Below are 14468 nucleotides of genomic sequence, written 5' to 3' on the forward strand. Positions count from 1 at the left end.
ATGTGTATATATTTATATCATGGTATATGGACACATTTATCTGTTTTGTAGTAAATGCCTACTATTTTCTGTGTGCTTAAGCAAAGCAAGAATTTCATTGTCCTATACAGGGACACATGACAATAAACTAACTTGAACTTGACTTGAACTTGAACTATCTTTTGTATACAAAAATTTGCCACTCAGATCCATTTTCAATCTATCCTCTCTCATCCTAATCCTACATCCTTTAGTTTTCGATTCACAGATCTGGAGAAAAAGACGGTGACTATCTACTCCATTAATGCACTCTAAAATTTTATAAACCTGTACAAGATCACCCCTCAGTGTCATATACTCAAGGGAAACCAGTCAAAGCCCTTCCAGTCTCTCCTTATTACTCAAGCTTTTCAGTCCAGGCAACATTCCTGTGATTGGGGCCCTGGAAAATGTGAATCAGATTCCGTAATTCAGGAAATATGACTCAGAGAGGGCAAACATCAACAATCCAACACCATCTCCAGTGCACCAAAATAACTGCCTTTGGTTTCTTGAGGAAAAGAGTTGCTGAAGGTCAATGTTTCCAACCTGCTACTAAGCTTGATCTTGTGAGCAGCCTTCTCTACCCTATGGAGACATAGATAATTTGCCATCGGGCATTGGAAGAGGCAGCACCAACGTAGCCTTTACAAAACCATCCAAATCCACTGGTAAGATATCCACACCACCATCAGTGCCCTCTCCCAGATCAAGTTAACAAGGCAGACGCAGGAAAATGCAACTTGCATTTTGCAAGAGGATTCTTGGTCGGCATACAGTCGTGCTGAGGGATCCCGCTTATGTGCTGTAGAACTCTATGACTTCTCCGTGGATTGTCACCTTGTCGTGGTGAAGAAGCTTGTGTGGACCTGAGATCCTAAGAGCGATGCCGTCTGGAGCTATGCTGCTGGTAGGGCCACCCATGGCAGTAAAGTTGAGGGGGAGGTCTCTGACAAAAAGCAATCCAACCAAGACCTCGAAGGTGGAACAGGCGGAGGATGGCTGACCTTAGTGGAGCATCACAACGGCTGGGGAGGCGGATGAAGGCTGCAGCAGAAAAGGGTCTCCAGTCGTCTTGGACTACATGCCACTGGATCCTGACCCAGATCTGTCAAGGACTGTGGGGTGCCTGTCTGTGCACCAGTCTCCCCACGTTAAACAAAGTCACGCACTGGTGTCCTCCATATAGCACCCTGGAGACACCCATGGTCAGCCGTGACCGAAGGGGGCCTAGGAACTCTATGACTCTCTCCAGTTTCTGTGAGTCACACCATTCACAGTCATGACACAAACACATTACTCTGAACTCCATCGCTGCAAGCAATTTCAAGGAGGACAGAGAAAACTCTTCAAAGAATCCTCAAAGTCTTCTTGGATCAAAAAAAAGTTAAAAGAAATGTCAGGATTACTGGACCCAAAACTATGCAAGCTGTTTGAGACCCATCAATGAAGTCTCCAGGCACTTTGAGTTTCTCATATAGCTGCATGTAATATGCACGTGGAAACAACAGATGAACAATCCAAACAAACCCATCCTGCCTGCCCCACTTCTGGCAGAGTCTGCAAATCTTGCGAATCTACCTGAGAATCTACAAAACTTGAGCGGAAATGAATCAATCTTATTTCGAGGGAACTGACTAAGAATTAAAAGAACATATTTTCCTACATTACACGTTACCTAGAATTAAAAAATCATTATGATGGCTTTCATATGCTCTGAGACCTTAATGCCATAGAAAGGTTCTATATATAAATGCTGTAAATACTACATGATGTTTTGAATATAAAACTAATTGTATGATGATGACATTTACAAGATACGTTGACCAGAGGGAAACTAATACCAAGACCCATTGCAGAGGAGCTATTATTATTTCCCAGCTTTTATTTGTACCTCACATCATCTCTTCAAGGATAAGATAGATAGACAAAATACTGATATTCATTTAGTTTAACTTTGGTCCTCTTCATTCAAAATAATTGGAAATTCAAACGTCTCACTCCACTCCAATAAATAATGATTTGATTCACAAGTTTTATTCATTCAGTGGATAATATATACGTTATTTTCCTTACTGGGAGCAAAAAGGATTAATTCATAAGATAACATCTTACTAAAAACTAAGCATTCAAACATCAATTCTTCATTGGTCTCTTTGGTGTATACTCTGAATGGTTAAAAGCCAACCAGTAAATTTCACTGCTCTAACCCTACAAACATATATTAATGATAGACACAAAATGCTTGAGTAAATTAGCATATCAGACAGCATCCTCTGGAGAACATGGTTAGGTGATGTTTCTGGTCAGGCCCCTTCTTCAGATCAAATGTAATATTAATGTCCGAAGAAGGGTTTCGGCCCGAAACTTTGCCTATTTCCTTCGCTCCATAGATGCTGCTGCACCCGCTGAGTTTCTCCAGCATTTTTGTGTACCTGTAATATTAATGTATTGTCTTACAGCAGATCGTTGTTATAAAATGGTTTAAATAATTGTATTCCTAAAGAGTTAATATTCATACCAAAATTAGTAATTCTAAGATATAATTAAACGTATCTGTTTCTAATGAGTTAATTGTCTTTAATTTGTCAAAGTCCATGTCACAATAAAAGTTGCTTTCAACTATCTGCTTGAAACAAGGATGAGGCCTCACTTGGATTTGAGGTTAATGCACTCCTGCAGTTAAAAGCAAGTCGCCTGCAACGCAGATTTTAAGTGCATTTGTAACAGTGAGCGGAGTTTCGATCAGAAAACTCATACAGCTGATGTGCTTGTGATGTATTTTTAGTTCCGATTCATATTTTAACAAGGCAAGTTACTTTCAGTTGTAGTGACTCAAATATCTAACACACATTGGGCCAGTGTTAGCCGTTATAACAACCAAATCCACAAATAGGGAGAGAAAAAATGTTTAACAAGCAAAGCTTGTTAGTGAATGCACAATGCAATGTTTTATTTTATAAATCTAGAAAAAATATTGTCATATTTAATCTTGACCGATGTCGGTAGCATTGCAGATGCATAACGTATGATGAAGCATACAAAATTGGACTAATGCTGGGACTACAATATACCGAGAAAGAGCCAGCAACTTTCATGCACCCAAAGAGATAATCCACAAAAATTCTAATTCTCATCTTGACATTTGCATTAACAATACAATTAAATAAAATCCTTATCTGTTTATAGGAATGTGAGAATTTGTTGAATCTTTTTAAATTTCAGTGGCTGAAATATGCCAAGTTGGCCTGCAGTGGGGGCATCTGGTATAGTCCATAATCATAAGCTTTGTTCTGTACTTTCAGTTCCTGCAAAAACCTGGCTAAGCTGAATGTGCAAACAATATGTGAACCAATCAATCCCACAAGCTGAATAGCCAGTTCTTTCAGAACATGGGTACTATGGTGCATTACTTTTGACTTAAAAAGGCATGCCTGCTGAAACATAAACCTTTGTGTTTAAACATCTGTTATTAGCAATCAGCGATAACTAAGACAATTCCATTTGCATTTACAAATTGTCCTAAATTCGGCACAGGCCAACTAAATATTTGACGCATGCCAGAAATAGTTTTATGTGATAACAAGTAGGCACGAGTGAAGGGCACTTATTTTCATACAGTTTGCCAGGCTTTCAATATAATGATAATGTCATTCAATTTTGAGATTGTTTTACCTGTTGGATATCTTCAGGTAAAGGGTGAATTGGGATATGGTGTTCCATATTGATCTGTTTAGGCTGAAGTCCCAAACTGCTTGACATTACCATAAATCTACAGCTGCTCCTGTGATAATAAAGAAAGGTTTGTGTCAATACCCGTTTTTCTTAACCACGGAATACCTGGAAATGCTTTACAACAAAGAGTACAAACTAAACTAAAACTATGTAATGTTGGAAAATAGAGTCATAGAGTGATATAGTGTGGAAACAGGCCCTTCAGCCAAACTTGCCCAAACCAGACAACATGACCCAGCTACACTAGTCCTACCTGACAGCATTTGGTCCATATCCCTCCAAACCTGACCTATCCATATACCTGGAAGGGTTTCGGCCCGAAACGTCACCTATTTCCTTCGCTCCATAGATGCTGCTGCACCCGCTGAGTTTCTCCAGCATTTTTGTGTACACCCTATCCATATACCTGTCTAACTGTTTCTTAAAGGTTGGGAAAGTCCCTGCTTCAACTACCTCCTCTTGCAGCTTGTTCCACACATCCACTGCCCTTTGTGTGAAAAAGATCTCCCTCAGATTCCTATTAAATCTTTTCCCCTTCACCTTACACTTATGTCCTCTGGTCCACGATTCACCTACTCTTGGCAAGAGACTCTGTGTATCTACCCCATCTATTCCTCTCATGATCTTAAACACTTCTATAAGATCATCCCTCATCCTCCTGCCCTTAAGGAATAGAGTCCCAGCCTACTCAACCTCTCCCTATAGCGCAAGATGTTTAAGAAGGAACTGCAGATGCTAGAAAATTGAAGTTAGACAAAAATGCTGGAGAAACTCAGCGGGTGAGGCAGCATCTATGGAGTGAAGGAAATAGGCAACGTTTCAGGTCGAGACCCTTCTTCAGACTGATGTGAGGGTGGGGGGGGGGGGGGGAGGGGAGGAGGGGGGATGGCCATGGAGGAGGCCCAGGACAGAAAGGTCGGATTCGGAAAGGGAGGGGGTTGAAGTGCTGAACCACCGGGAGATCAGGTAGGTTGTGAACCGAGTGGAGGTGTTGGGCGAAGCGATCGCCAAGCCTACGCTTGGTCTCACCGATGTAGAGCAGCTGACATGTAGAGCAGTTTGGTGATAGGGCCCTGGTGCGCCTCAAACAAAGATAGTTCGACATACCCTACAAAGAGGCAGGCATAGCTAGGGCCCATGCGCGTGCACACAGCTACGCCTTGTATCTGGAGGAAATGGGAGGAGTCAAATGAAAAGTTGTTAAGGGTAAGGACTTCTCCCCAAAATTCGTCCCTTCCCACCCAAACCACCCCCTCTCCTGGCACTTTCCCTTGCAACCGCAGGAAATGCTACACTTGTCGCTTTACCTCCCCCCTTGACTCCATTCAAGGATCCAATCAGTCTTTCCAGGTGCGGCAGGGGTTCACCTGCACCTCCTCCAACCTCATCTATTGCATCTGCTGCTCTAGGTGTCAGCTGCTCTACATCGGTGGGACCAAGCGTAGGCCGTGCAATCGCTTCACCCTACACCTCCGCTCGGTTCGCACTAACCAACCTGATCTCCCGGTGGCTCAGCACTTCAACTCCCCCTCCTATTCCAAATCCAACCTTTCTGTCCTGGGCCTCCTTCATGGCCAGAGTGAGGACCACCATAAATTGGAGGAGCAGCACCTCATATTTTGCTTGGGCAGTTTGCACCCCAGCGGTATGAACATTGACTCCTCTAATTTCAGATAGTCCCTGCTCTCTCCTTTCCTTCTCAGCTCTCCCTCAGCCCACTGTCTCCGCCTCTTCCTCTCTTCTTCCCGCCCCCCCCCCCCCCACCCTCATATCAGTCTGAAGAAGGGTCTCGACCCAAAATGTTGCCTATTTCCTTCGCTTCATAGATGCTGCCTCACCCGCTGAGTTTCTCCAGCATTTTTGTCTATCTCCCTATAGCTTAGACCTTCTAGTCGTGGCAACATTCTTGTAAATCTTCCATGTACCCTTTCCAGCTTGACACCGTTGGACAAATGGCAACTAATTTAGCACAAAATTCCCCCAAAATCAATGTAATAGTGACAAGATGTCATTGTTGTTCTAGTGAGTGGAAGTGGGAGATGGTCTGACTGAGGAATAAATATTGAGCAGGCTACCAACAATATCTCTCTAGATGGACACAAAATGCTGAAGTCACTCAGCAGGCCTGTCCGGTTGAGTTACTCCAGCATTTTGTGTCTATCTTCAGTGTAAACCAGCATCCGCAGTTCCTTCCGAAACAATATCTCTCTGTTCAACTTTAAAATAGCAGCACGGCATCATTGATGCTCACTTAAGAACACATTCAGGACCTCAGATTACTGCCTCAGATGACTGCAATCATCTGTGAAGCAGTCCTTCAGTACAGCTTGAGATTGTCAGCCTACATTTTTGTGTTTGGATCTCTGGAGCAGGACTTTAACCCACATCTGATTCACAGCTGACTCAAATATATGATAGCAAAAATGTGTAAACAGCAAAATAAATTGCAGCTTTAAATTGCACTAAAGTCATCTGTGTCATCTTCTGCTTGACTACATCATGGCTTGAGAGTAGCGCAGCTGTGAACTGAAAGTTATTTGGCCAGACAATTGTGAATCACAGTGAAAAATAGCAATGTCTTAGACATGCCACAGCTCTGTGAAATATTCCAGACTTATATAAAATTCCTGTGTGACAACCGTTGTTCACAGAAGTTGAAAATTACAGTGTACTTTAAACTTTAGCAGTTTACAAAGAAACTGCTACATTACATCATACACATTTTTGACAACCTTTGGAAAGCTAACAGGTGCACTAATATCATTGTATATTACCCATCAGCTCAACATGAAAATAAGCAATGTATTGATGTTAGTAATCAAACTCCCATCCAAGCTCATCTCTGAACTCGTGGAAATTGCAAGTCAGCACTCACCTCCGCAACTGGTTCCTAACCAACAGACCACAAAGAGTGAGGATAAGTGACAAGCCTTCGTCTACGACAATTCTCGTCACTGGTGCCCCACAAGGATGCGTTCTCAGCCCACTTCTGTACTCCTAAATACCCATGACTGTGCAGCCAAATACAACTTAAATTCCATTTACAAATTCACAAACACCGCACGAGATGGAGTACGTCTCTACTTTTTTTTTGGCCTTGGAAGTTCAGCATATCCCCAACAACTCTCACCAACGTCTACAGATGCACCGTGGAAAGCATTTTATTGGGATGCATCACAGCATTGCACGTGAACAATCCATCCAAGATAGCAAGATAATGCAGAGAATTGTGGACATAGCCCAAACCATCACGCAATCAACCTCCCATTGACTCCATCTACACTTCAATCTGCCTCGGCAAGGCCAGCAGCATAATCAAGGATCACCCTGGTCACTACATCTTCTTGCCGCTCCCATCAGGCAAGAGTAACAGAAGTATGAAAACGCACACCACTAGATTCAGGGATAGTTTCTTCCCAGCTGTTATCAGGCCAATGAACCATCTTATTGCCAACCAGAGTGCGGTCCTGACCTACCATCTACCTCAATGGAGGCCCTCGGATTATCTTTATTCTGACTTTACTGGACATTATCTTGCACTAAACTTTATTCCCTTTGTTCTGTATCTGTATACTGTGGATAGCTTGATTGCAATCATGTAGTGACACAAAATGCTGGAGTAATTCAATGGGTCAGGCAGCATCTTTGGAGAAAAGGGATTAGTGACATTTTGGATTGGGACCCTTCTTCAGACTGATTGCAGGGGGGTGGAACTGGAAGCAGGAGACAGATGACTTCAGGCATGGTGGTTCCGATGGGCCGATTGTTGGCTCGGGATGGTGTGAAACTGATTATTATACATTATATATTATATACAGATTATATATTATGCATTGTAATAATGTATAGTGTTTTTACTGAATGGATAGCATCCAACAAAACAGCTTTTCACTGTACCTCGTTAAACGTGACAATACTAAAGTAAAGTAAAAAATAATTTGTGCTGACCCAAAACATCGCCGATCCATGTCCTCCAGCGATGCTGCCTAACAGGCTGAATTACTCCAGCACATATTTGGGGTTGTGTTTGTGCACCAGAGTCTGGAGTTCTTTGTTTCTCCCTAATCCGGTTGTTAAACTAATCTTTGGATATTTATTGGCGAAAGTGACTGACTTTACACATTATTGACAAACAATGAAAACGCTATGAAAAGTATTATTTATCACAACACTTTCTGGCATTTTCTCACTTGAAGTATTAAGATATCTTCAAATTGCCAAACTTTTCACAAAAAAATATTTCCGCTGCAAAGATAATGAATAAACATGAACATTATATATAAACTACCATTATTTCCCAGAATAAACGCTATTTGGGAAATGAAAGTACGTCAACCAGACCCTAAGGAATAATTGTAAAGAATGAAGCCACTCACAAACTGGAGGAACAGCACCTGATATCCCAGTTGGGTAGCTTACATCCCAACAGTATGAACACTGAGTTCTGCGGTTGTAACCAATACCACAGTGTGGACCGTTTTACCCTCTATCCTGGCCCCTTTACACCCTCCTCTCCACTTCCACCTATAATTCCCACTCTGGCTTCACATTTCACTCCTCTCCTTATGTGACAGCCTTTGTCTCTTTTTCATCTCTAGCCTTTGTCACTTACTCCATCTATCCACCATTCAAACACCCTCCCATCCCTTACCTGGATCCACCTATCATTTGCCAGGCTTTGCCCTGGCCCTATCTCCCTTTTCCGGCTTTCTCCACCCTATTACAATCAGTCTAAAGTAGGGACCAGACCAGAAATGTTCCCTATCCATTCCCTCTGGAGATGCTGTCTGGGCCGCTGAGTTCTTCCAGCACTTTGTCTTTGCTGGAATGCAAATGAGTGTTAACAAGTTGTCGTGAGAAATGTAGTAAGAAGTGCAGTGCTGAAATGTTGCAAGTGTTGAAATACTATAATCAGCTGCATGGAGATGACTGAAAAAAATCGATCAAAAGACTGATCAAAATTACTATAGAATAAATCATCCCAGAAATTATTATGGGGAACATGCTCTCAGTTACAAAGAAAAACATTTAATTTTATCTGGTGAATATTATGCAAATCATTTCTGTATCCGTGTGTCTTCTTACATGTTAATATAATTAAATGCTACTTTCAATAGCTAAATTAATAGCATGACAGCTTAATATGCATTGCATTAAAATTTATTGAAGTTATTGTTCACTAAACCGGGTGGTTTGTACTTGGGAGCACAAGGTTGCCACGACTGGCATCCAAAGATTAATGTGGTACAATTACCAACTAACAAGGTGTTTAAATCAAGTTCCTATCCACAGGGTGGAGATTAAAAGGCGGACATTAATTGTTGCATAGTTTATGGCAGATTAGGGAGTCGTTTAAGGGTCAATCCATCTTAGGTTTCGCTTTTGCCACCCATCTGTAACCTAAGTAAATGATTACCCAGCAGATCACCGTGGTTGGAGTAACTCTCTACATTTTCCCACAGTGAGACGTTAAGGTTGGGCAGTGTTGCTAACAGGTAGGTCAGGATAGTGATGACTACGCCTTGCCTACACTCTGCCCCCAACTGCTAGGGTTCCCAGCGGTCCACCAAGGCCTGCCAGATCTCCTGATTGCAACCATTTTACAGTGCCCTTCATAATGTTTGGGACAAAGACCATTCATTTATTTATTTGCCTCTGTACTCCACAATTTGAGATTTGTAATAGAAAAAAATCACGTGGTTAAAGAGCACATTGTCAGATTTTATTAAAGGCCATTTTTATACATTTTGGTTTCACCATGTAGAAATGTCAAGTCAAGAGAGTTTATTGTCATATGTCCCAGATAGGACAATGAAATTCTTGCTTTGCAGCTGTGTTTATACATTGTCCCCCCATTTCAGGGCACCATAATGTTTGGGACACGTGGCTTCACAGGTGATTGCTCAGGTGTGTTTAATTGCCTCCTTCATACAGGCATAAGAGAGCTCTCAGCACCTAGTCTTTCCATCACCTTTGGAAACATTTATTGCTGTAACATGAGGACCAAAGTTGTGGCAATGAAAGTCAAATAAGCCATTATGAGACATAGAAACAAGAATAAAACTGTTAGAGACATCAGCCAAACCTTAGGCTTACCAAAATCAACTGTTTGGAACATCATTAAGAAGAAAGCGAGCACTGGTGAGCTTACTAATTGCAAAGGGACTGGCAGGCCAAGGAAGACCTTCACAGCTGATGACAGAAGAATTCTCTCTATAATAAAGGAAAAATCCCCAAAAAATTGTCCGACAGATCAGAAACTCTTCAGGAGTCAGGTGTGGATTTGTCAATGACCACTGTCTGCAGAATACTTCATGAACAGAAATACAGAGGCTACACTGCAAGATGCAAATCACTGGTTAGCTGCAAAAATAGGATGGCCAGGTTACAGTTTGCCAAGAAGTACTTGAAAGAGCAACCACAGTTCTGGAAAAAGATCTTGTGGACAGATGAGATGAAGATTGACTTGTATCAGAGTGATGTCAAGGGCAAAGTCTGGAGGAGAGATGGAACTGCCCAAGATCCAAAGCATACCACCTCATCTGTGAAACACAGTGGTGGGGGTGTTATGGCCTGGGCATGTATAGTGCTGAAGATACTGACTCACTTATCTTCATTGATGATCCAACTGCTGATGGTTGTAGCATAATGAATTCTGATGTATATAGACACATCCTATCTGTTCAAGTTCAAACAAATCCCTCAAAACCCATTGGCCGGCGGTTCATTCTACAGCAGGACAATGATTCCAAACAAAGGTACACAAAAAAGCTGGAAAAACTCAGCGGGTACAGCAGCATCTATGGAGCGAAGGAAATAGGCAACGTTTCGGCCAGAAACGTTGCCTATTTCCTTCGCTCCATAGATGCTGCTGTACCAGCTGAGTTTCTCCAGCTTTTTTGTGTACCTTCGATTTTCCAGCATCTGCAGTTCCTTCTTAAACATAATGATTCCAAACAGACTGCTAAAGCAACAAAGGTGTTTTTCAAAGCTAAAAATTGGTCAATTCTTGAGTGGCCAAGTCAATCACCTGATCTGAACCCAATTGAGCAAGCCTTTTATATGCTGAAGAGAAAACTGAAGGGGACTAGCCCCAAAACAAGCAAGAGCTAAAGATGCCTGCAATACAGGCCCGGCAGAGCATCACCAGAGAAGACACCCAGCAACTGGTGATGTCCATGAACCGCAGACTTCAAGCAGTCATTGCATGCAAAGGATATGCAACAAAATACTAAACATGATACTTTCATTTACTTGATATTGCTGTATCTCAAACATTATGGGGCCCTGAAATGGAGGGACTATGTATAAACATTGCCGTAATTTCTACATGGTGAAACCAAAATGTATAAAAATGGCCTTTATTAAAATCTGACAATGTGCACCTTAACCACATGTGATTTTTTCTATTACAAATCTCAAATTGTGGAGTACAGAGGCAAATAAATAAATGATCGTTCTTTGTCCCATAATTATGGAGGGCACTGTACATCCTCTTCTCAGTCCCATACCTACCTTTCTGTCCATTATGACCACATGGTATGAACATTCATTGGTAATTTTAGGTAACTCGCTCCTTTTTTCTCCTCATACAATGATGGACTCCCATTTCTCCCACTATCCCACTCCCATCTCCTTCCACCCATAACCCCTCCCCCTTTAGAATTACATTTCACTCCTCATCTGACACCATTTTGTCGCCATTTCACCTCACTGCCAATCACCCTCCTCACCTGCATCCACCTAACACTTGTGTAGGAAGGAACTGCAGATGCTGATTTACACCAAAGATAAATACTTCTGTGTATCCAATCCGAGACCCTTCTTCAGATTGTACCTTTTCATACGTCTAGTTTCCCTCTCCCCTGATCCGAGTCTGAAGAAGGGTCTTGACCCAAAATGTCACCTATTCCTTTTCTCCAGAGATGCTGCCTGACCCACTGAGTTACTCCAGCATTTTGAGTCTATACACACACTTGCCAGGCTTTGTCCTGCCCCCACCTCTCCTTCACAGCACCTTCCCCCCATACTACAATCAGTCTGATTAGAAACACCACTTATCCATGTTCTCCACAGATGCTGCCTGACCTGCTGAGATACTCTAGCACTTCTTAGTCTAAACAGGAAGGCTCGCTGACAGAGTGCACGCCACCCAGCAGTCACACCGTTCCCATATATCTTTTCAAAAACAGCATCTGCAGTTCCTTCTCAGTTGAAGAAGGAACTGGTTTAATAATAATAATAATGGATGGGATTTATATAGCGCCTTTCTAATACTCAAGGCGCTTTACATCGCATTATTCATTCACTCCTCAGTCACACTCGGTGGTGGTAAGCTACTTCTGTAGCCACAGCTGCCCTTGGGCAGACTGACGGAAGCGTGGCTGCCAATCTGCGCCTACGGCCCCTCCGACCACCACCAATCACTCACACACATTCACACATAGGCAAAGGTGGGTGAAGTGTCTTGCCCAAGGACACAACGACAGTATGCACTCCAAGCGGGATTCGAACCGGCTACCTTCCGGTTGCCAGCCGAACAGCCGATAGAAACAAAGTGCTGGAGTAACTCAGCAGGTCAGGCAGCATCTCTGGAGAAAAAGAATAGGTGATGTTTCGGGTCCAGACCCTTCTTCAGACTGCGAGTCAGGGAAGGAGGAAGCGAGAGCTATCGACAGTGATATAGGGAGGTTGCACGGCAGTTGGGTCACGACCCATGACCCGTACTGTTGCTACGCTACGCCAAGTGTACACGCGATGAACTGCAGGTAAGCACTTACCATTGTTTCCAGTGTAGCAAGCCCATTAAAACCCGCCAAAATTGTCAATTTTTGCACTGTAAATAATTATGGAAATCGGGATAAGCTTGAGAGACATTTAGCCTACTTCAGAATTCCAAAAGTGAGGAGAAATGACAGTAGATAGAAGCGAGAGCTGAAGGGACAACAACAGCCAAAGTGCTTGGCGAACATTGGCCATTTGCTCACTGCATTTCATCAACTTAGGCATTATTTGTGTTTTTCTTGATTCCTTTGGCATCTAAAAAGTTTCAGAAGTGATAAATCTGGCTGTAAAATTTTTAAATCGCCCCATGGTTCTCAAGTGGGTTTTTACATACAAAAGGAAAACGCCTCTGAAGAAAACTTTACAGCAAGATTTATCACTTCTGAGACTTTTTAGATACCAAAGGAATCAAGAAAAAACACAAATAATGCCTTACTTTTGATGAAATGCAGTGAGCAAACGCGATAATTCCCAATATTTTCAATTCCCATATCTGCACGGCCAATGTTCGCCAAGCACTTTAGCTGTTGTTGTCCCTTCAGCTCTCGCTTCTCTTTACCTTCATTTCGCTTCACTTTTGGAATTCTGAAGTTGGGTACATGTCTCTCACGCTTACCCCAACTTCCACAATTTTTCACAGCGCAAAAATTCAACATTTTGGCGGTTTTTAACAGGTAGGAAAGTACGCGTTTCTTGCATTAATAACATATACCGGAAGTTACGGATGTCCTCCAAATGGATTGAGCGGCTATGTGCGTCAAGCCCTTTGACCCGGTGACCTTACGTGCAACCCCCCTATAGAGAGATATAGAACAAATGAATTAAAGATATATTAAAAAGTAATGATGATAAAGGAAATGGCCCATTTGGCTGTGGGCGAGGTGATAACCAGTTACAGGCAATGAAATTCACCAGGACAACAGTGAAACCCTCAGCTAACAATGAGCCATTCTACATTTCCTTATCATCGTCTGCTTTGATCAGTCTGAAGAAGGGGATCGACCCGAAACATCACCCATTCTTTCTCTACAGAGATGCTGCCTGTCTCGCTGAGTTACTCCTGCATTCTGTGTCTATCTTCAGTGAAACTAGCCCAACAACTGGAGTGGAGAAGGGAGAGAGTGAGAGGTAGGTTGCTTGAAATTAGAGAAATCAATATTCACACCAAAGAGAGACACAAAATATTGGGTTGTAAGCTACCCACTAATATAATATAACTATTTTGACGTGGGTTCCCGGTGCTGGAGCTGGCGTTGCGGCACTCACTTTGTCGCCGGTGCTGAGATAAAGCGAGCAGGCGGCTTCCACCCGACCTCGGCGCGCCAGGCCGCTGGAGCGGTAACCATGGAGACAACGCGGCGGGCGGGGGCGGGACATTGGGCGACGTGCTGACGTTGAGCCGCGCTGTGAGTGGCCGGATGGCGTGATCGGCAGTTCGCCCCCTCTGCAACGTCATCGCGTCACCCGGTCGACCGCCCCCACCCGCTGCGTCGTCTCCATGGTTACCCCCCCCCCCCCCGCCAGCGGCCTGGCCACCCACCGCGCTGTTGCTGGGCGACGCCAGGGAGAGGTATGCTCCTTCCTTACCATAGCTGTCTCCAAGCTTTTCATTTAATAGAAGCATGTCTTTTAAATAAATGGTGCAATGGCAATTCATGGTGCAGTGGCATCCTACAAACCCAGGGGAAATGCGATTGTAAAGTTAGTACATTTACCATCTGTGGTGAATCTTTGGAATTATTTGCCACAGAAGCCTGTGGAGGCCAAGTCAAATGATATATTTAAGGCAGAGATAGATAGATTCTTGATTAGTACAGGTGTCAGGGGTTATGGGGAGATGGCAGGAGAATGGGGTTAGGAGGGAGAGATAGACTTGATAGGCCGAATAGCATAATCCTATGGTACACAAAAAAAATGCTGGAGAAACTCAG

The 14468-nt window shown here is 43.0% G+C and overlaps 1 protein-coding gene across 1 annotated transcript in view; it reads right to left on the reverse strand.

Moving 5' to 3' along the window:
- The window catches only part of lekr1 (leucine, glutamate and lysine rich 1), a 108906-nt gene extending 95028 nt beyond the window's left edge, over positions 1 to 13878 (reverse strand). Inside the window, exons 1-2 of the mRNA XM_033031227.1 lie at positions 13804 to 13878; positions 3694 to 3802 (exon numbers count right to left, since the gene is read on the reverse strand). Coding sequence (XP_032887118.1) covers positions 3694 to 3786 — 93 coding nt within the window. The 5' untranslated portion in view covers positions 3787 to 3802; positions 13804 to 13878. The remainder of the gene's footprint in view (positions 1 to 3693; positions 3803 to 13803) is intronic.
- Between the last annotated feature and the right edge of the window lie 590 nt (positions 13879 to 14468).

The sequence above is a fragment of the Amblyraja radiata genome, chromosome 13 (assembly GCF_010909765.2).
Source record: "Amblyraja radiata isolate CabotCenter1 chromosome 13, sAmbRad1.1.pri, whole genome shotgun sequence".
Classification (NCBI taxonomy): domain Eukaryota; kingdom Metazoa; phylum Chordata; class Chondrichthyes; order Rajiformes; family Rajidae; genus Amblyraja; species Amblyraja radiata.